The following is a 14,653-nucleotide window of genomic DNA, read 5'->3' on the forward strand; positions in this document are numbered from 1 at the left end:
GGGGTCTCAAACACGCGGCCCCTTCGGCTGCTTCTTGCGGCCCGCAGGCACAGACCCCGTAACGATCGCAGCTCTCTCCAGCAGCCGCCATCAGCGCTGTAATGCAGTGTATTGCCGCGCAGAGACCGGCTCTCTGCACAGCAATACCAGTGTCAGCCGCCGGCCTATCAGAGGCAAGCAGCTGACATCTGGATGGGAGATTGTGACTGCAATATGAGGGATCTGGATGGGAGACCGTGTCTGCAATATGGGGGACCTGGATGGGAGACCGTGTCTGCAAGATGAGGACCAGTTCAAAAGGTGTATAGAAAATAAAATGGTATCACTAAAAATGTCACTTTGTCATGCAAATAATGCGGCCCCCAAAATTAAATGTTTTTCTGTGTGCGGCCCATATGCCCAGCTGAGTTTGAGACCCCTGATCTAGATAATATAAAGGACTTCAGTGGCCACCAGCACCAGACACACCTGCAAAGTTATATTTAAAAAAAAAAAAAAAAACAGAAGTGCCGTATACCAGCAGCCCCCAGCAGATATAATGGGGTGCGCATTGGGTTTTTGTGACTTTTCTGTAAAAACAAAAAAATCCATTTTAATGGAATCTGAGACAGAGGCAGATGTGAACCTAGCCTTAGGTGGACGTTTTAAAAGCAAAACCTTGATTTTATTGAAACAGCAACTCACAGCCTAGTAAGTGACACACTGCTAGAATTAGGGACTCTACATTATGCTGCTTTCAGATTATAAAGCAAAAACCTGCGGATGGATTCCCTTTAAAGACATCAGTATAAAGTTGTAGAATGACTGCTGAGCTGAGTTTTCATATTATAGTTTCCTTGACTTCATGGATAACTTACATGGTCTTCCATGAGTTTGGCCACACTTGTGGACATCATGACAGCGCAGAGTATGGTGACCAGAATGAAGAAAAAGGCATACATAATGCGGGTGCTGGTGGACTGCTTGATCTTCGGGCAGCATGTACAGCACAGGGCGCAGGCCGCAGCCCCGCAGCAGCAGGCCACCTGCAAAACAAGAAAAAGGACTATTAATTTCAACCAACCTCTACCCTAACACATAATATTATTATTAATAATAATAATAATGGCCTTCCGCTCGATCTCGGGCCATGGCGACTTGATGGATGAACACTCTGTAGGAAGATAGATCTTGTGCAAGCCTAGATATGTCCACCAGGGTCTTCATATTCATTGCATCAATAGAAATATACATCTCCAGACCCATCAGCAGACACAGGCTGTTATATGGCAGTCTGGCAGACTACAGGTTGCAGCAAGCAGGTCTGCTGAGAGGTCGAAAACGTCGACTTCCTCACCTTTTTCCCATTCTCCATCTTGTAGCCAAGTATGTACATTTGGTGTGAGCGGTGGTAGCAGGCGCAGTCACACTAGTGCCAAGTACTAAATTGACGTGGTTGCGCTGTTCCATGATTGGTCACATAATATAATAATAATAATAATCATCATCTTTATATAGCGCCAACATATTCCGCAGTGCTTTACAATTCAGAGGTTCATATACAACAGTCATAAGTAACATAATTAAAGATCATATAATAATTAAAGCAAAAATAATGACGACCCTGCTTGTTCCCCAACTCTGAGCACTGTTTTTCCAGCAGGACAATGCCCCATGCCACACAGCTAGGTCAATCAATGTGTGGATGAAGGAGCACCACATCCAGAGCCTGTCATGGCCAGCCCAATCTCCAGACCTGAACCCCATTGAAAACCTCTGGAATGTAATCAAGAGGAAGATGGATACTCACAAGCCATCAAACAAGGAAGAACTGCTTACATTTTTGTGCCAGGAGTGGCATAAGGTCACCCAAAAGCAGAGTGAAAGACTGGTGGAAAGCATGCCAAGACACATGAAAGCTGTGATTAAAAATCATGGTTATTCCACCAAATATTGATTTCTGAACTCTTCCCGAGTTAAAACATGAGTATTGTTGTTTCTAAATGAATAAGAACTTGTTTTCTTTGCATTATTTGAGGTCTGAGAGCACTATTTCTTTTTTATTATTTTGACGATTTCTCATTTGCTGCAAATAAATACAAAACTTTTAGCTTTGAATTTCGGAGACATGTTGTCAGTAGTTTATAGAATAAAACAACAATGTACATTTTACTCAAAAATATACCTATAATGAGAAAAAATCAGAGAAAATGAAAATTTTGCAGTGGTCTCTTAATTTTTGCCAGAGCTGTATGTGTGTTTTTAGGGAGCACCTAAAACTGTGTAAGTTGTGGTTGGTCCTAATTTCTTGGGGTAGTGCATTCTAAAGAATAGGTGCAGCTGGGGAGAAGTCTTGGATCTGGGACTGGAAGGTACGGATTAGTGCGGATGTTAGTCGAAGGTAGCTTATGGAGCGTAGAGAACGGGTAGGCCGATAAACAGAAATGAGGGAGGAGATGTAGGGGGGTTCATTTTTTTTTCTCATTAAAGTACACTCTGCACCCCATCTTGACTGAAAAAAAATAGAAATGTAGAAATTTTTGCAAATTTATTAAAAAAGAAAAACTGAAATATCACATGGTCATAAGTATTCAGACCCTTTGCTCAGACACTCATATTTAAGTCACATGCTGTCCATTTCCTTGTGATCCTCCTTGAGATGGTTCTACTACTTCATTGGAGTCCAGCTGTGTTTAATTAAACTGATAGGACTTGATTTGGAAAAGCACACACCTGTCTATATAAGACCTCACAGCTCACAGTGCATGTCAGATCAAATGAGAATCATGAGCTTAAAGGAACTGCCCAAGGAGCTCAGAGACAGAATTGTGGCAAGGCACAGATCTGGCCAAGGTTACAAAAGAATTTCTGCATTACTCAACGTTCCTAAGAGCACACAGGCCTCCATAATTCTTAAATGGAAGAAGTTTGGGACCACCAGAAGTCTTCCTACACCTGGCCGTCCAGTCAAACTGAGCAATCGTGGGAGAAGAGCCTTGGTGAGAGAGGTAAAGAAGAACCCCAAGATCACTGTGGCTGAGCTCCAGAGATGCAGTAGGGAAATGGGAGAAAGTTCCACAAAGTCAACTATCACTGCACCCCTCCACCAGTTGGGCCTTTATGGCAGAGTGGCCCAACGGAAGCCTCTCCTCAGTGCAAGACATATGAAAGCCTGCATAGAGTTTGCTCAAAAACACATGGAGGACTCACAGACTATGAGAAAAAGATTCTCTGGTCTGATGAGACAAAGATAGAACTTTTTGGTGATAATTCTAAGCGGTATTTGTGGAGAAAACCAGGCACTGCTCATCACCTGCCCAATACAATCCCGACAGTGAAACATGGTGGAGGCAGCATCATGCTATGGGAGTGTTTTTCAGCTGCAGGGACAGGACGACTGGTTGCAATTAAAGGAAACATTAATGCGGCCAAGTACAGAAATATCCTGGATGAAAACCTCTTCTAGAGTGCTCTGGACCTCAGACTTGGCCAAAGATTCACCTTACAACAAGACAATGACCCTAAGCACACAGCTAAAGTAACAAAGTAGTGGCTTCAGAACAACTCTGTGACCATTCTTGACAGGCCCAGCCAGAGCCCTGACTTAAACCCAATTGAGCATCGGTGGAGACCTGAAAATGGCTGTCCACCAACGTTCACCATCCAACCTGACGGAACTGGAGAGGATCTGCAAGGAAGAATGGCAGAGGATACCCAAATCCAGGTGTGAAAAACTTGTTGCATCATTCCCAAGAAGACTCATGGCTGTACTAGCTCAAAGGGTGCTTCTACTCAATACTGAGCAAAGGGTCTGAATACTTATGACCATGTGATATTTCAGTTTTTCTTTTTTAATAAATTTGCAAAAATTTCTACATTTCTGTTTTTTTCAGTCAAGATGGGAAGCAGAGTGTACTTTAATGAGAAAAAAAAATGAACTTTTTAGAATTTACCAAATGGCTGCAATGAAACAAAGAGTGAAAAATGTAAAGTGGTCTGAATACTTTCCGTACTCACTGTATATGAGAGGCAAAGGAAAGATTGGTGTCGAATATAACACCCAGACAGCCAGCCTGTCAGAATTAGGGAGATAAGTAGACAGCGGGAGCAGAAGTAGTTCCGTTTTGGAAAGGTTGAGTTTCATATAGAGCTGACATTATGTTGGAAACTGCGGACAGACAGTCGCTAGTAATCTGCACTACAGCGGGGATGAGGTAACATAGTAACATAGTTTGTAAAGCCGAATAAAGACTTGCGTCCATCAAGTTCGACCTGTTAGTTCTGTAATTGCTAAAGTTGATCCAGAGGAGGGCAAAAACCCCAAATGATTTAGCCAATCTTCACCTGAGGAAAAATTCCCTCCCGACTCTGAAACCAGCAGTCAGAATAAATCCCTGTATCAACCTACTATTTTATTTTATTTTTAAGTATATGCTGAAATCTGCCTGGTATCTAGAAATGCATCCAGTCCCCGCTTGAACTGGTGTAGTGAATCCTCACTCAGTGAATTCCATATTCTCACTGCTCTTACCATAAAGAACCCCTTCCTATGCTGGTGCTGAAACCTTTTCTCTTCCAGTCTTAGTGAATGCCCTCTTGTTACCGTAATATCCCTCCTTTTGAACAAATTCCGGGCAAGATCTCTATACTGTCCCCTAACATATTTGTACACATTTATTATGTCCCCCCTCAACCTTCTCTTTTCCAGGCTGAATAGTCCTAGTTTTGCCAACCTCTCTGGGTATTGCAGTCCCTCCATTCACTTTATTAATTTTGTTGCCCTCCTTTGTACCTTTTCAAGCTCATTTATATCCTTTCTATATATTGGTACCATAACTGAGCACAGTATTCCAAGTGTGGTCTGACCAGTGCTTTGTACAGTGGAAGAACAATGTTCTCATCCTTTGCAGCTATACCTCTTCTGATACATCCCATTACCCTGTTTGCCCTTACAGCAGCGGCCTGACTTTGGGCACTCCAATTTAGTTTGCTATCAATCAAGATGCCCAAGTCCTTCTCCTTCTCTGAATTCCCCAATGATTTCCCATTCAGTGAGTACTGGTAACTTCCATTTTTCCTTCCCATATGTATGACCTTACATTTCTCCTCATTAAACCTCATTTGCCATTTAATGCTCCACCTACCCAGCTTATCCAAATCCCTCTGTAGGTCTGCACTGTCCTCTTTTGTATTAATTGTTTTACATAACTTTGTGTCATCTGCAAATATTGATATTTTACTATTTATCCCGTTGACTATGTCGTTAATAAAGATATTAAATAACATTGGGCCTAGTACAGACCCCTGTGGTACCCCACTAGTGACGCTTACCCATTCTGAGTATATTCCATTTATAACCACCCTCTGCCTTCTATCCTTTAGCCAGTTAGCTACCCACTTGCAGACATTTTCCCCCAGCCCCATCATTCTCATTTTGTATACCAACCTATTATGTGGCACGCTATCGAACGCTTTTGAGAAGTCGAGATACACGACATCCACTGGTTCCCCCTGATCTACTCGAGAGCTAACCTCCTCGTAGAAGTCAATCAGGTTTGTTTGGCAGGAGCGATTCCTCATGAATCCATGTTGGTTCGGGATTAAAAGATTATTAGCATCAAGATGCTCCGTAATTGCCTCTTTAATGAAGCTTTCAAAAATTTTGCCCACAACGGACGTCAGACTCACCGGCCGATAGTTTCCGGCGTCACTTTTCGCTCCCTTTTTGAATATTGGCACTACATTCGCCTGTCGCCAATCAAGTGGTACAGACCCAGTCTCAACAGAGTCCTTAAATATAAGATATAACGGTCTGTCTATCACATTACTTAGTTCCCTTAGTACCCGTGGGTGTATGCCATCAGGTCCTGGTGATTTGTTTATTTTAATGTTACTGAAGCGTTTCTGTACCTCAACTTGGGTTAGATTTGTCATACTTAGTGGAGGATTAAGCTTGTCACTTCTCATTTCTCCTGTTAGTTCTATTTCCTTTGTGAAAGTTGTCGAAAAAAAATTGTTTAATAGATTAGCTTTATCCTCATCTTTCTCTATGATTTTGCCTTCCTCACTTTTTATCGGTCCAATATTATCCGATTTAATCCTTTTACTATTTATATACGTAAAGAACAGTTTGGGATTTGATCTACTTTCCCTAGCAAGTAGGGAACCCTAGGTCAGGGGTTGAAGTGTATAGTTGTGTGTCATCAGCAAAGATGGTACTGAAAGCCAAATTTGATGATGGTCTGTCCAATTGGGGATGTGTAGAGAGAGAAGAGGGCCAAGGACTGACCCCTGAGGGACCCCAATAGTGAGAGGAAGAGGGGCAGAAGTGGAGCCAGCAAACGATACACTGAAGGAGCGGTTAGAAAGATAAGAGGAGAACCAGGAGAGAGCTGTGTCCTTTATGCACATTCCAAAGATCATACATAAAATCCCAAGAAAACCCCCCTTAGTAGAAAAATGGCGAAAATAAAATCCAAAACACACAGAAGAAGTGACATTACATGTGTTTTCTACCAAGACTGATAATTATCATATGATCTGTATACAGGTACAGCTCTTCTATGCATGTATCCACCTGCCAGGTTAAGTATAGTTTTCAGCGCAAACACAAATGAGACAAAATGACATAATAATAATAATTATAGCCATAATTCATCCCATCAGAAGAGTTACCAGATCATGAGCCATGACTGCAGTGGCCATATACATGAGGGCAGGGCAGGATGCAAGAGCACAATTATCGATCATAGCTCAAAGGTGACGAACTGTGGTATAAAGGGCCCATAACATGGGAAGATAATCGGCAAAACGAGCAACTGCAATCATTACCGGTGTAAACATGTGTTGCGATCAGAAGATGAATGTTAATTCACACGTCTGTTGGCAGAACTCCTGTAAATGGGCATCTGCATGTCGTAATGGATGCAGCACAGGCTGGAGGAACGGCAAGTGATCCCTATCATGAAAACTGCGACATGTGGATGCAAGTGTTGCAGGTCTAAACGACTCCCTATCTTGTCAAATCGGCACTTGTTACGAGCACTTTATCTTCCCATATAAAAAGGCCCTTTAACCTCCCTGGACAACCCCTTTTAAATGAATTTGTCCTCCTTGTAAATTAAAAATAACATACACTAGGCTCCCAGACCCTCAATTTCCAGTGATGTTGACTCCCGGTTTCCCAAGCGATGCTACGTGACCCCCTGCAGGTAATAATCAGCTGCTGCGCTTTTACTTCTCTAGGACAAATGTTGGATAAGCGGAAGAAGTGAGAGCGCAGCAGTCCTATGACGGCCGCTAATTGGCTGAAGGGCTCATGTGGTATTATAATGCTACACAAACCCCGAAAGTCTCAGTGTCGACATCGCTGGAATGGCGCTGGTACGACAGGTGAGCATATGATTTTTTTTATTTTATAATGGGGACTACTTCACTGAAAATAGGGTTGTCCAGGTAGTGCACATCCCCTTTAATTTCAATGGCTGTTGTGTAATGTTTTATTTCTCCTGTGTTGGCACAACAGTGAAACAGTTTCTGTGACTCTACAGCAATTACAGATGATCCCATCTCCCTGTGACAGCAAAAGAACATTGGACTCCTCATTTTCAATAGAAAGCAAACTAAAGTAAACTTGTTTTTTTATGGATCTTTACAACTTGTATTCCTCAAGATCCAGTGCCTGAGCCTCCCCCAGCTACGCTCCAGTTCCGTCCCCCAGCTACGCTCCAGTTCCGTCCCCCAGCTACGCTCCAGTTCCGTCCCCCAGCCACGCTCCAGTTCCGTCCCCCAGCCACGCTCCAGTTCCGTCCCCCAGCCACGCTCCAGTTTCGTCCCCCAGCCACGCTCCAGTTCCATCCCCCAGCCACGCTCCAGTTCCGTCCCCCAGCCACGCTCCAGTTCCGTCCCCCAGCCACGCTCCAGTTCCGTCCCCCAGCCACGCTCCAGTTCCATCCCCCAGCCACGCTCCAGTTCCGTCCCCCAGCCACGCTCCAGTTCCGTCCCCCAGCCACGCTCCAGTTCCGTCCCCCAGCCACGCTCCAGTTCCGTCCCCCAGCCACGCTCCAGTTCCGTCCCCCAGCCACGCTCCAGTTCCGTCCCCCAGCCACGCTCCAGTTCCCCCAGTAGTTTTTAAATTTTCCAATAATATGTTCATGTTTTTGCTGTCTGAACATATACCACTAAAGCCACTGATTGGCTGCTGACATCACATGGGGTATATGGGCTGTGACGCTTGCAGCCATTGTAAATAGAGGACGGGACAGGGAGATTAGGGACACTGCGCTGGAGTAAAAGGATGCAACTATTACATTATCTACAATTAATGGCAATTGGGGCAAGTCTGCGAGAAAGAAGAGGAATTAATAAGATTATTGGAAAACCCCTTTAAGGCATGGGCATTCACAATTATGTGGTCATGTAGATAAAACAAAGGTAACTGTACACTTCATAAGATATTACACATGAAGGATTATGAAGATCAAAGTCTTTATAGAGTAATTTCCGTAACTGACAAGTCTCTTTCAGTTGTCGGAAGGGCCAGGTCACAATCGGTGGAGGATTCACAAGGCACAAGGAATGTACGGGAGACGATGGGTGTTTTTCTTCACTATATAAGCAGCACAGTCTCGTCAGTTCCCATTCCAGACAGTCCAGAAACAAACAGTCACAGACGACTACAGAGCGCACCGTGTCTGCCGTGCACACTACAGACGGGACATGTCCCATCATACAGATTTTTACAGGAGAAAGTTTCCAGCACCTTGCTGATTCCGTGCAAAGAAAGGATCTATTCTGATGGAATGAGGGGACCCCTACCCGAGGCTGGTACCTAATTAAGTAGCCGCCCGTCTATACTCAGTGACGGCCTGTGACACAGTGAGGCGTACAAGCTACATTTCATCATATAAACAGGTGAAGTCACTGGTGGACACAGACAGAAAAGGGCCCCTGAGCAAGAACAATATATGGGCCCTTTGCAGCCCAAGAGCTCCTAAAATTGCACCTGCTTTGGAAGTAGAAATGGGCCCCGTCACCTCTCAGGCCATTGTGCGGCTGCACAGGTTGCACCAATGATATGTTTGCCCCTGGGCGAAGTGTGGTCAAGAGAATCTCAGGGAAAAATAGAAGATTGTGCACATGGTCTAATAGTCACAAATTAAACCACCGACCTCCATTAAGCCCATAGGTTGGCTGATGGCCATATTGTGGGATAGCTAAGCTTTTGGGTCCCAATACAAAACCTCTAACAGGACCCCAAATTATCACAGGTTTTTAATAGTATTTGGTTTCCTCATATGTACAAAAGTGCCCTTTTAGGCCCCTGAGCTCCGGGACCTGGGCGTGATTGCAACCCCCACACCCCCGTGGCCACTATCTCTTGTCCAAATTGTAAGTGCAATATATATTTTATAATAAAAAGGACAAATAGGCGTACATAAGATTTTATCACAGACAGAAATGTGGCGGATTTCGTTGACACCAACATAAACATTTCTCACAAGTTTCTTATAAAGTAAAAATGAGGAGGTAAAATATATCACCGCCACATACTGTCATGGAGTCTTAGGACACGTTCAGTATTTGGTCAGTATTTTACCTCAGTATTTATAAGCCAAAACCAGGAGGAACAATCAGAGGAAAAGTATAATAGAAACACGTCACCACTTCTGTATTTATCACCCACTCCTGGTTTTGTCTTACAAATACTGAGGTAAAATACTGACCAAATACTGAACGTGTGACCATGGCCTTAGATTAACAGCCCAGTCATGCAGTGCTCAGTCAGTGCCATAGCTGTTCATACAGTATAAGGTGCATATAAGCAGTGCCCAGACCCTGTTATACGTTGCTCATATAAAACTAAAAGGGTACCTAATCAGTACAATACTGTGCCCACATGGTGCCATACTCTTCCAACATAGTCATATAATGTCCACAGTGTCATTCTGTGATCACGTAGATCCAAGCACTTTGCTAAGGGAGGGTCAATGGCTCCTCAATACTGGACTTCACATTAAAACAAGTCTGGCATGGTGTCTCCATCGAAATCACAGGGCTGCTCACAGTTCGCTCTGTATTTAGAGCCCTAATAGCAGGCCTAGCTAAGAATACACCAGTAATAAGCTAAATGTGTAGACAAGATGACAAGGGGGATGTTTTCATCTGTCGCCAACATGAGGTTTCCATTTCTTATATATTTTTTCTTTTCTAAAAAAGGAACAAACGGCGAGTAGAGAAGGTCTATGGTAAGTGACACCGCTCGACGTGAAGAACCTCAGTCAGTTGGGCTAACATCAGAGAAACCACAATGAAAGGCCTCTACAGGACAACAAGATGCTATGGTTTTCCGAACACTACACTACAATCACCGTGTATCCCTAAGGATTACAACAAGCCACATAGTCTGGCTGACCACTGGATCTACAGCAGATGCTTCCTGTGCCCTCCATGATGACGCGGACGGGCAGGCAGTGCGAAGGCACACAACGATCCCCCATGTCCACCTTTTATTACTACCGTTCTGTATCCCGCAGGTTTAAAGAGGGTTTTGAAAGGAATTCTAAACACAGAAAATGCACAAAGAAAACAAATAAATATCCCAGAATTTCCTCCCATAACCTTCTACTTTTCCTTGATGTTATTTTGACTTTTAAATTGCAATTAAAACTGAAAAATATATAAAGAAATCTTTTCTATGATCTCATGAATTCAGCCATTACTCCCTCCTCCTGCACTTCATCCTCACTGCCCTGTGTGTGGCTGTAAGACAACCAGCTGCAGCAGAAACCTGTAGAAGGATATAAGACATCCATTATCTAATCAGGTGAACCTTTCATGGACCACTAGCTGAAGATGGAACTAATTTATTTGATTTGTTTTACTCGCCATTAATTAAGCAGACATTATCATCACTGTCCCCATTGGGGCTCACAAGCTAAATTCCCTATCAGTATGTCTTTGGAGTGTAGGAAGAAACCAGAGAACCTGGAGGAAACACACGCAAACACGGGGAGAACATACAAACTCCTTGAAGATGTAGTCTTTGGTTGAATTTGAACCAGTGCTGCAAAGCAACAGTGCTACCCACTGAGGCACCGTGCGGCCCTAAAGCTGGCAGGCTTTTCCCTGGAAGGGTTGCTGTGATTTTTCAGCGAAGACTGAACATGGCACTTCTTTTAACTGCTTTGCGGTTCCGAAACCCTGCAGAGGTTAAAAGCAACTTAAGACGGAACAAGTGCACAGCAATGTCGTTTTTACATTACTGTGCATTATGTTTTTTTTCTGGGGTCGTTTTGTGGCACTTCTTCAGGCAGAAATAGCCTGAATAAGACACCATGTGAACATACCCCAACTTCTTTGTCATGTGCAGGATTTTCGAAGACTGGTCATACAGAAAATGCTGCAGACTAACAAAAAGCAGGGAAGTTTACATTTCTTACATATTTCTATACAGATTTCTAACTTGTGTTCCTTTGCTAGAAATATATCTTTTGATTTCTATGAAAAGAGCTTTAGACTCGGTAACATATGGAAGATAACAAGGGACGATAGCGATATGTTGTCAGATCCAAAATAACGTTCAATTGAAACACGTACATATCTATCTATCTAAAGATAGATCTATATTTGGTTGAAAGTTACACGTGATTTTGATTTGTGAAACTTTTGCCACGTTTCCCAGAAATCTATGGTTGCCCTAATAAAGTTATCAAGGTAGTACATAAATATCGGTGCAACTAGCTGTGACACAACTATCTAAAGCAGTGATTTGCCTGCATTAAAAAAAAAGAGAAAAATAAAAAAAAGTAGAATGCGAGTTGCATCCACATTAAAGTCTATGGGAGCAGAGTCACAAGCAACTTGGCACCAAAAATAAAAAAGATTTAATTTCCTTTGAAGGGTCGTGTCGCAGGACACAACATAACCTCACTAGCCATTGTTTGATGCGATGTCGCATTTGACATTATGAGCTTAATGTTGCACGACATGTGTAGCCCCAGCCTTAGAGGGGTTTTCCCATGAACAAAAGTTCATTTTAATAACTGGCTGTGTTTGACCGTATAGGAAAATGGTCTGATCATACCACAGCTCCTGGGCAGGGGAGGAAGCAAAAGAGTATACAGACAGGACAGCACAGGATAGCAGAGGATTCATTTTGTGAGGTAAAACATTTCCCTGTCTGTTTTTAAACAATATTTTACCTCACAAAAATGAATCAGCTGTGATCCCCTGCTGTAATGTCTGTATACTCTTTTCCTTCCTCCCCTGCGGTATGATCACACCATGTTCCGTACACGGTCAGATACAGCCAATTGTTAAAATGAACTTTTGTTCGTGGGAAAACCCCTTTAAGCTCCCCATTTACATAATACCAAAGTTGCCTGAACCCACCAATATCTGAGGGATTGGCTGACAGTCGAATGTATATGTGGGTCTCTTAACTTCCCAAAAAAAAGATGTCCAAGGAAAGAAGGATGCGGCTCTTTGGATTTCCAATAGCTGAACCTTTAGTTATGTTGGAGATGAGCCACTTTCAGGAGAGTCTGGTAACAGCTCATCATAGGGAACACAGGAGCGCTCGGCCGAGTGGTGCGTTCCTGTGTGCGGAGAAGTTGTGTAAGAAAGCTAGCCAATATGTATAGGGGGTTTAATTCCCTAGCCTTAAAGGGTTATTCCGATCATTAAAGCAGACCTGTCACCGGGTAGGTCTAAAGTGGACAGATTTTGCTCATATTTTATTCCTGCTGCTCCAGAGTATTCTCTTTTTTTTCTTAAATCCTCCACACAGTTCCAGAGAAATGGGCCTTTTTAAAGACCTGCCTAATTCTAAGGTCTTTTAAAGGGGGCAGTACTCACAGGGTTCCTCAGGGGCGTGTTGTTAGGCTGCTTAGCCTATGAGCACTGCCCCCTCGTAAAGACTATAATCATTAGCTCTCAATTAAAAAGACCATATCTCTGGAACAGTATGGCGGATTAAAAACAAAACCGCAAAAAAGAAAAATATTCAAGGGTGCAGCGGGAATAAAATAATCTGGGTTTTAATTATTTAATTCTCCGCTCTTTGTGGGATTTTGATTCCAGTGGACGGTCCTAGCAGTGACTGACGGCTATCTCTGCATGCACACTTATACATACAGAGCTGTCAGTCACTGATAGCCCCGCCCACTGGACCCAAAATCCCAGAAAGAGCAGAGGATTAAATGATTAAAACACAGATTATGCTGAACGTTTCCCCACAAAACTATATATCAATCTTCTCAGCTTCTATATGATGGAGCCTGCAGATTGGACTAAATTTTCACAATGACAGGTTCCCTTTAAGCAGGTTTCTAATTAGAGTCAGATGCCTGGAGGAGCAGGCTGCAGCTCAGGTGTAAATGAACGAATGGGGACAGGTGTGGAAGTAACAATACCTGGATTATAGTTTAAAAAAGCCTCACGAAATTACTACACGGATGTATGATAAACAGAGCAAAATGCATGACAAGACTGGGCTATGGTCATTTCAACTATATTTAATCCATTAACCTTTATTATAATGTATTGCTCCGACAGAGGGAGAACGCCACACTGATTATCCCTTCCCCCATACATTATTCTAAAATTATATTTACCAAAACCTGATTATAATCTCTCCCTTATAAAACACAGATATGAAAGTGCTAACAGAACGTCCAATACAGACAGGAATCTACACGACGCGACTTCAAAATAAAGTGACCATCATTGTTACTTTTTAGGTGGTGGGGGTATTTGTGCTTTGTATTTTAGGCGTTATAAAGATTGAGGGTAACAAATAGACTTCAGACGGGCATAAAAGGACAGGAAAAGTCCAATACTGTACATACAAGACATGCAAATATTCTCTTGTGGGAGATCAAAAGAAATGGCTCAGGAAATAAGTTCTACATGAAGAACAGCTAGAAATGTTCATGCAACCGCTCTCAGTACTGATGCTCTAGAGACCAGAATTTTCAGAAAGCCTTATTCACAAGTCATTAAGTTGTTTTTTTTCACGCCCGAACAAAGAGGGACATTTTCATCTGTTTGATCTCTGTGCATCATCACATTTTTATTTTTGTATGCAAAAAAAAAAAGGGATGGAGATTTCCCAAGCTTACCAGCTAGTACTAAAAAAAATGGACAGTGCTGTATGACAAAGCAGTATTGGAAACCCGCACTCATGGTTTGTTTCATCATAGATCTTCTAAGAAGTGGATACATCTGGAGGTCTGTAGGAATGTCCCTTTGTGTTTTCAATGATTTGGATTGTGATTTTTATAACATACTAGCTGTACCCGGCCACGCGTTGCTGTGGCTCAGTCTGGTTAAATGGAAAAGAAAGAAAAGAGAAAGTGCACGTTTCTAAAATATTTAATTTCACAATGCTTCATAGATGTACCCATCAGGTAGGCATGGTGGCAGCCTGTACCCTGTGACCCCTGCAGGCCTGTGCTCTGCACAGGTCACTAAAGAGGTCGGTACTTGCTGTCAGGTGTCACAATGGAGCCGGTCATGTCAGGGATTGCTAGTTATGCAATTTCCTAGTACAGAGGCAACGTGACAGGAGGGGGCGCCAAGATGAAGGCAGGTGACTGCAGAGGAGGAGGAGGGGGTGATCCGCTTGACATGTCCAGGGCCGGTACCGGCCAGATCACAGTGCCGCTCCCGT

General features: G+C 43.1%; 1 protein-coding gene across 1 annotated transcript in view; it reads right to left on the bottom strand.

Moving 5' to 3' along the window:
• The window catches only part of SERINC5 (serine incorporator 5), an 81,937-nt gene that overhangs the window by 38,520 nt on the left and 28,764 nt on the right, over nt 1-14,653 (bottom strand). Inside the window, exon 2 of the mRNA XM_073680195.1 lies at nt 858-1,025. Coding sequence (XP_073536296.1) covers nt 858-1,025 — 168 coding nt within the window. The remainder of the gene's footprint in view (nt 1-857; nt 1,026-14,653) is intronic.

The sequence above is a fragment of the Phyllobates terribilis genome, unplaced genomic scaffold, assembly GCF_046119375.1.
Source record: "Phyllobates terribilis strain yellow unplaced genomic scaffold, ASM4611937v1 Scaffold_1__5_contigs__length_1240528914, whole genome shotgun sequence".
In the NCBI taxonomy this organism is placed as follows: Eukaryota; Metazoa; Chordata; class Amphibia; order Anura; family Dendrobatidae; genus Phyllobates; species Phyllobates terribilis.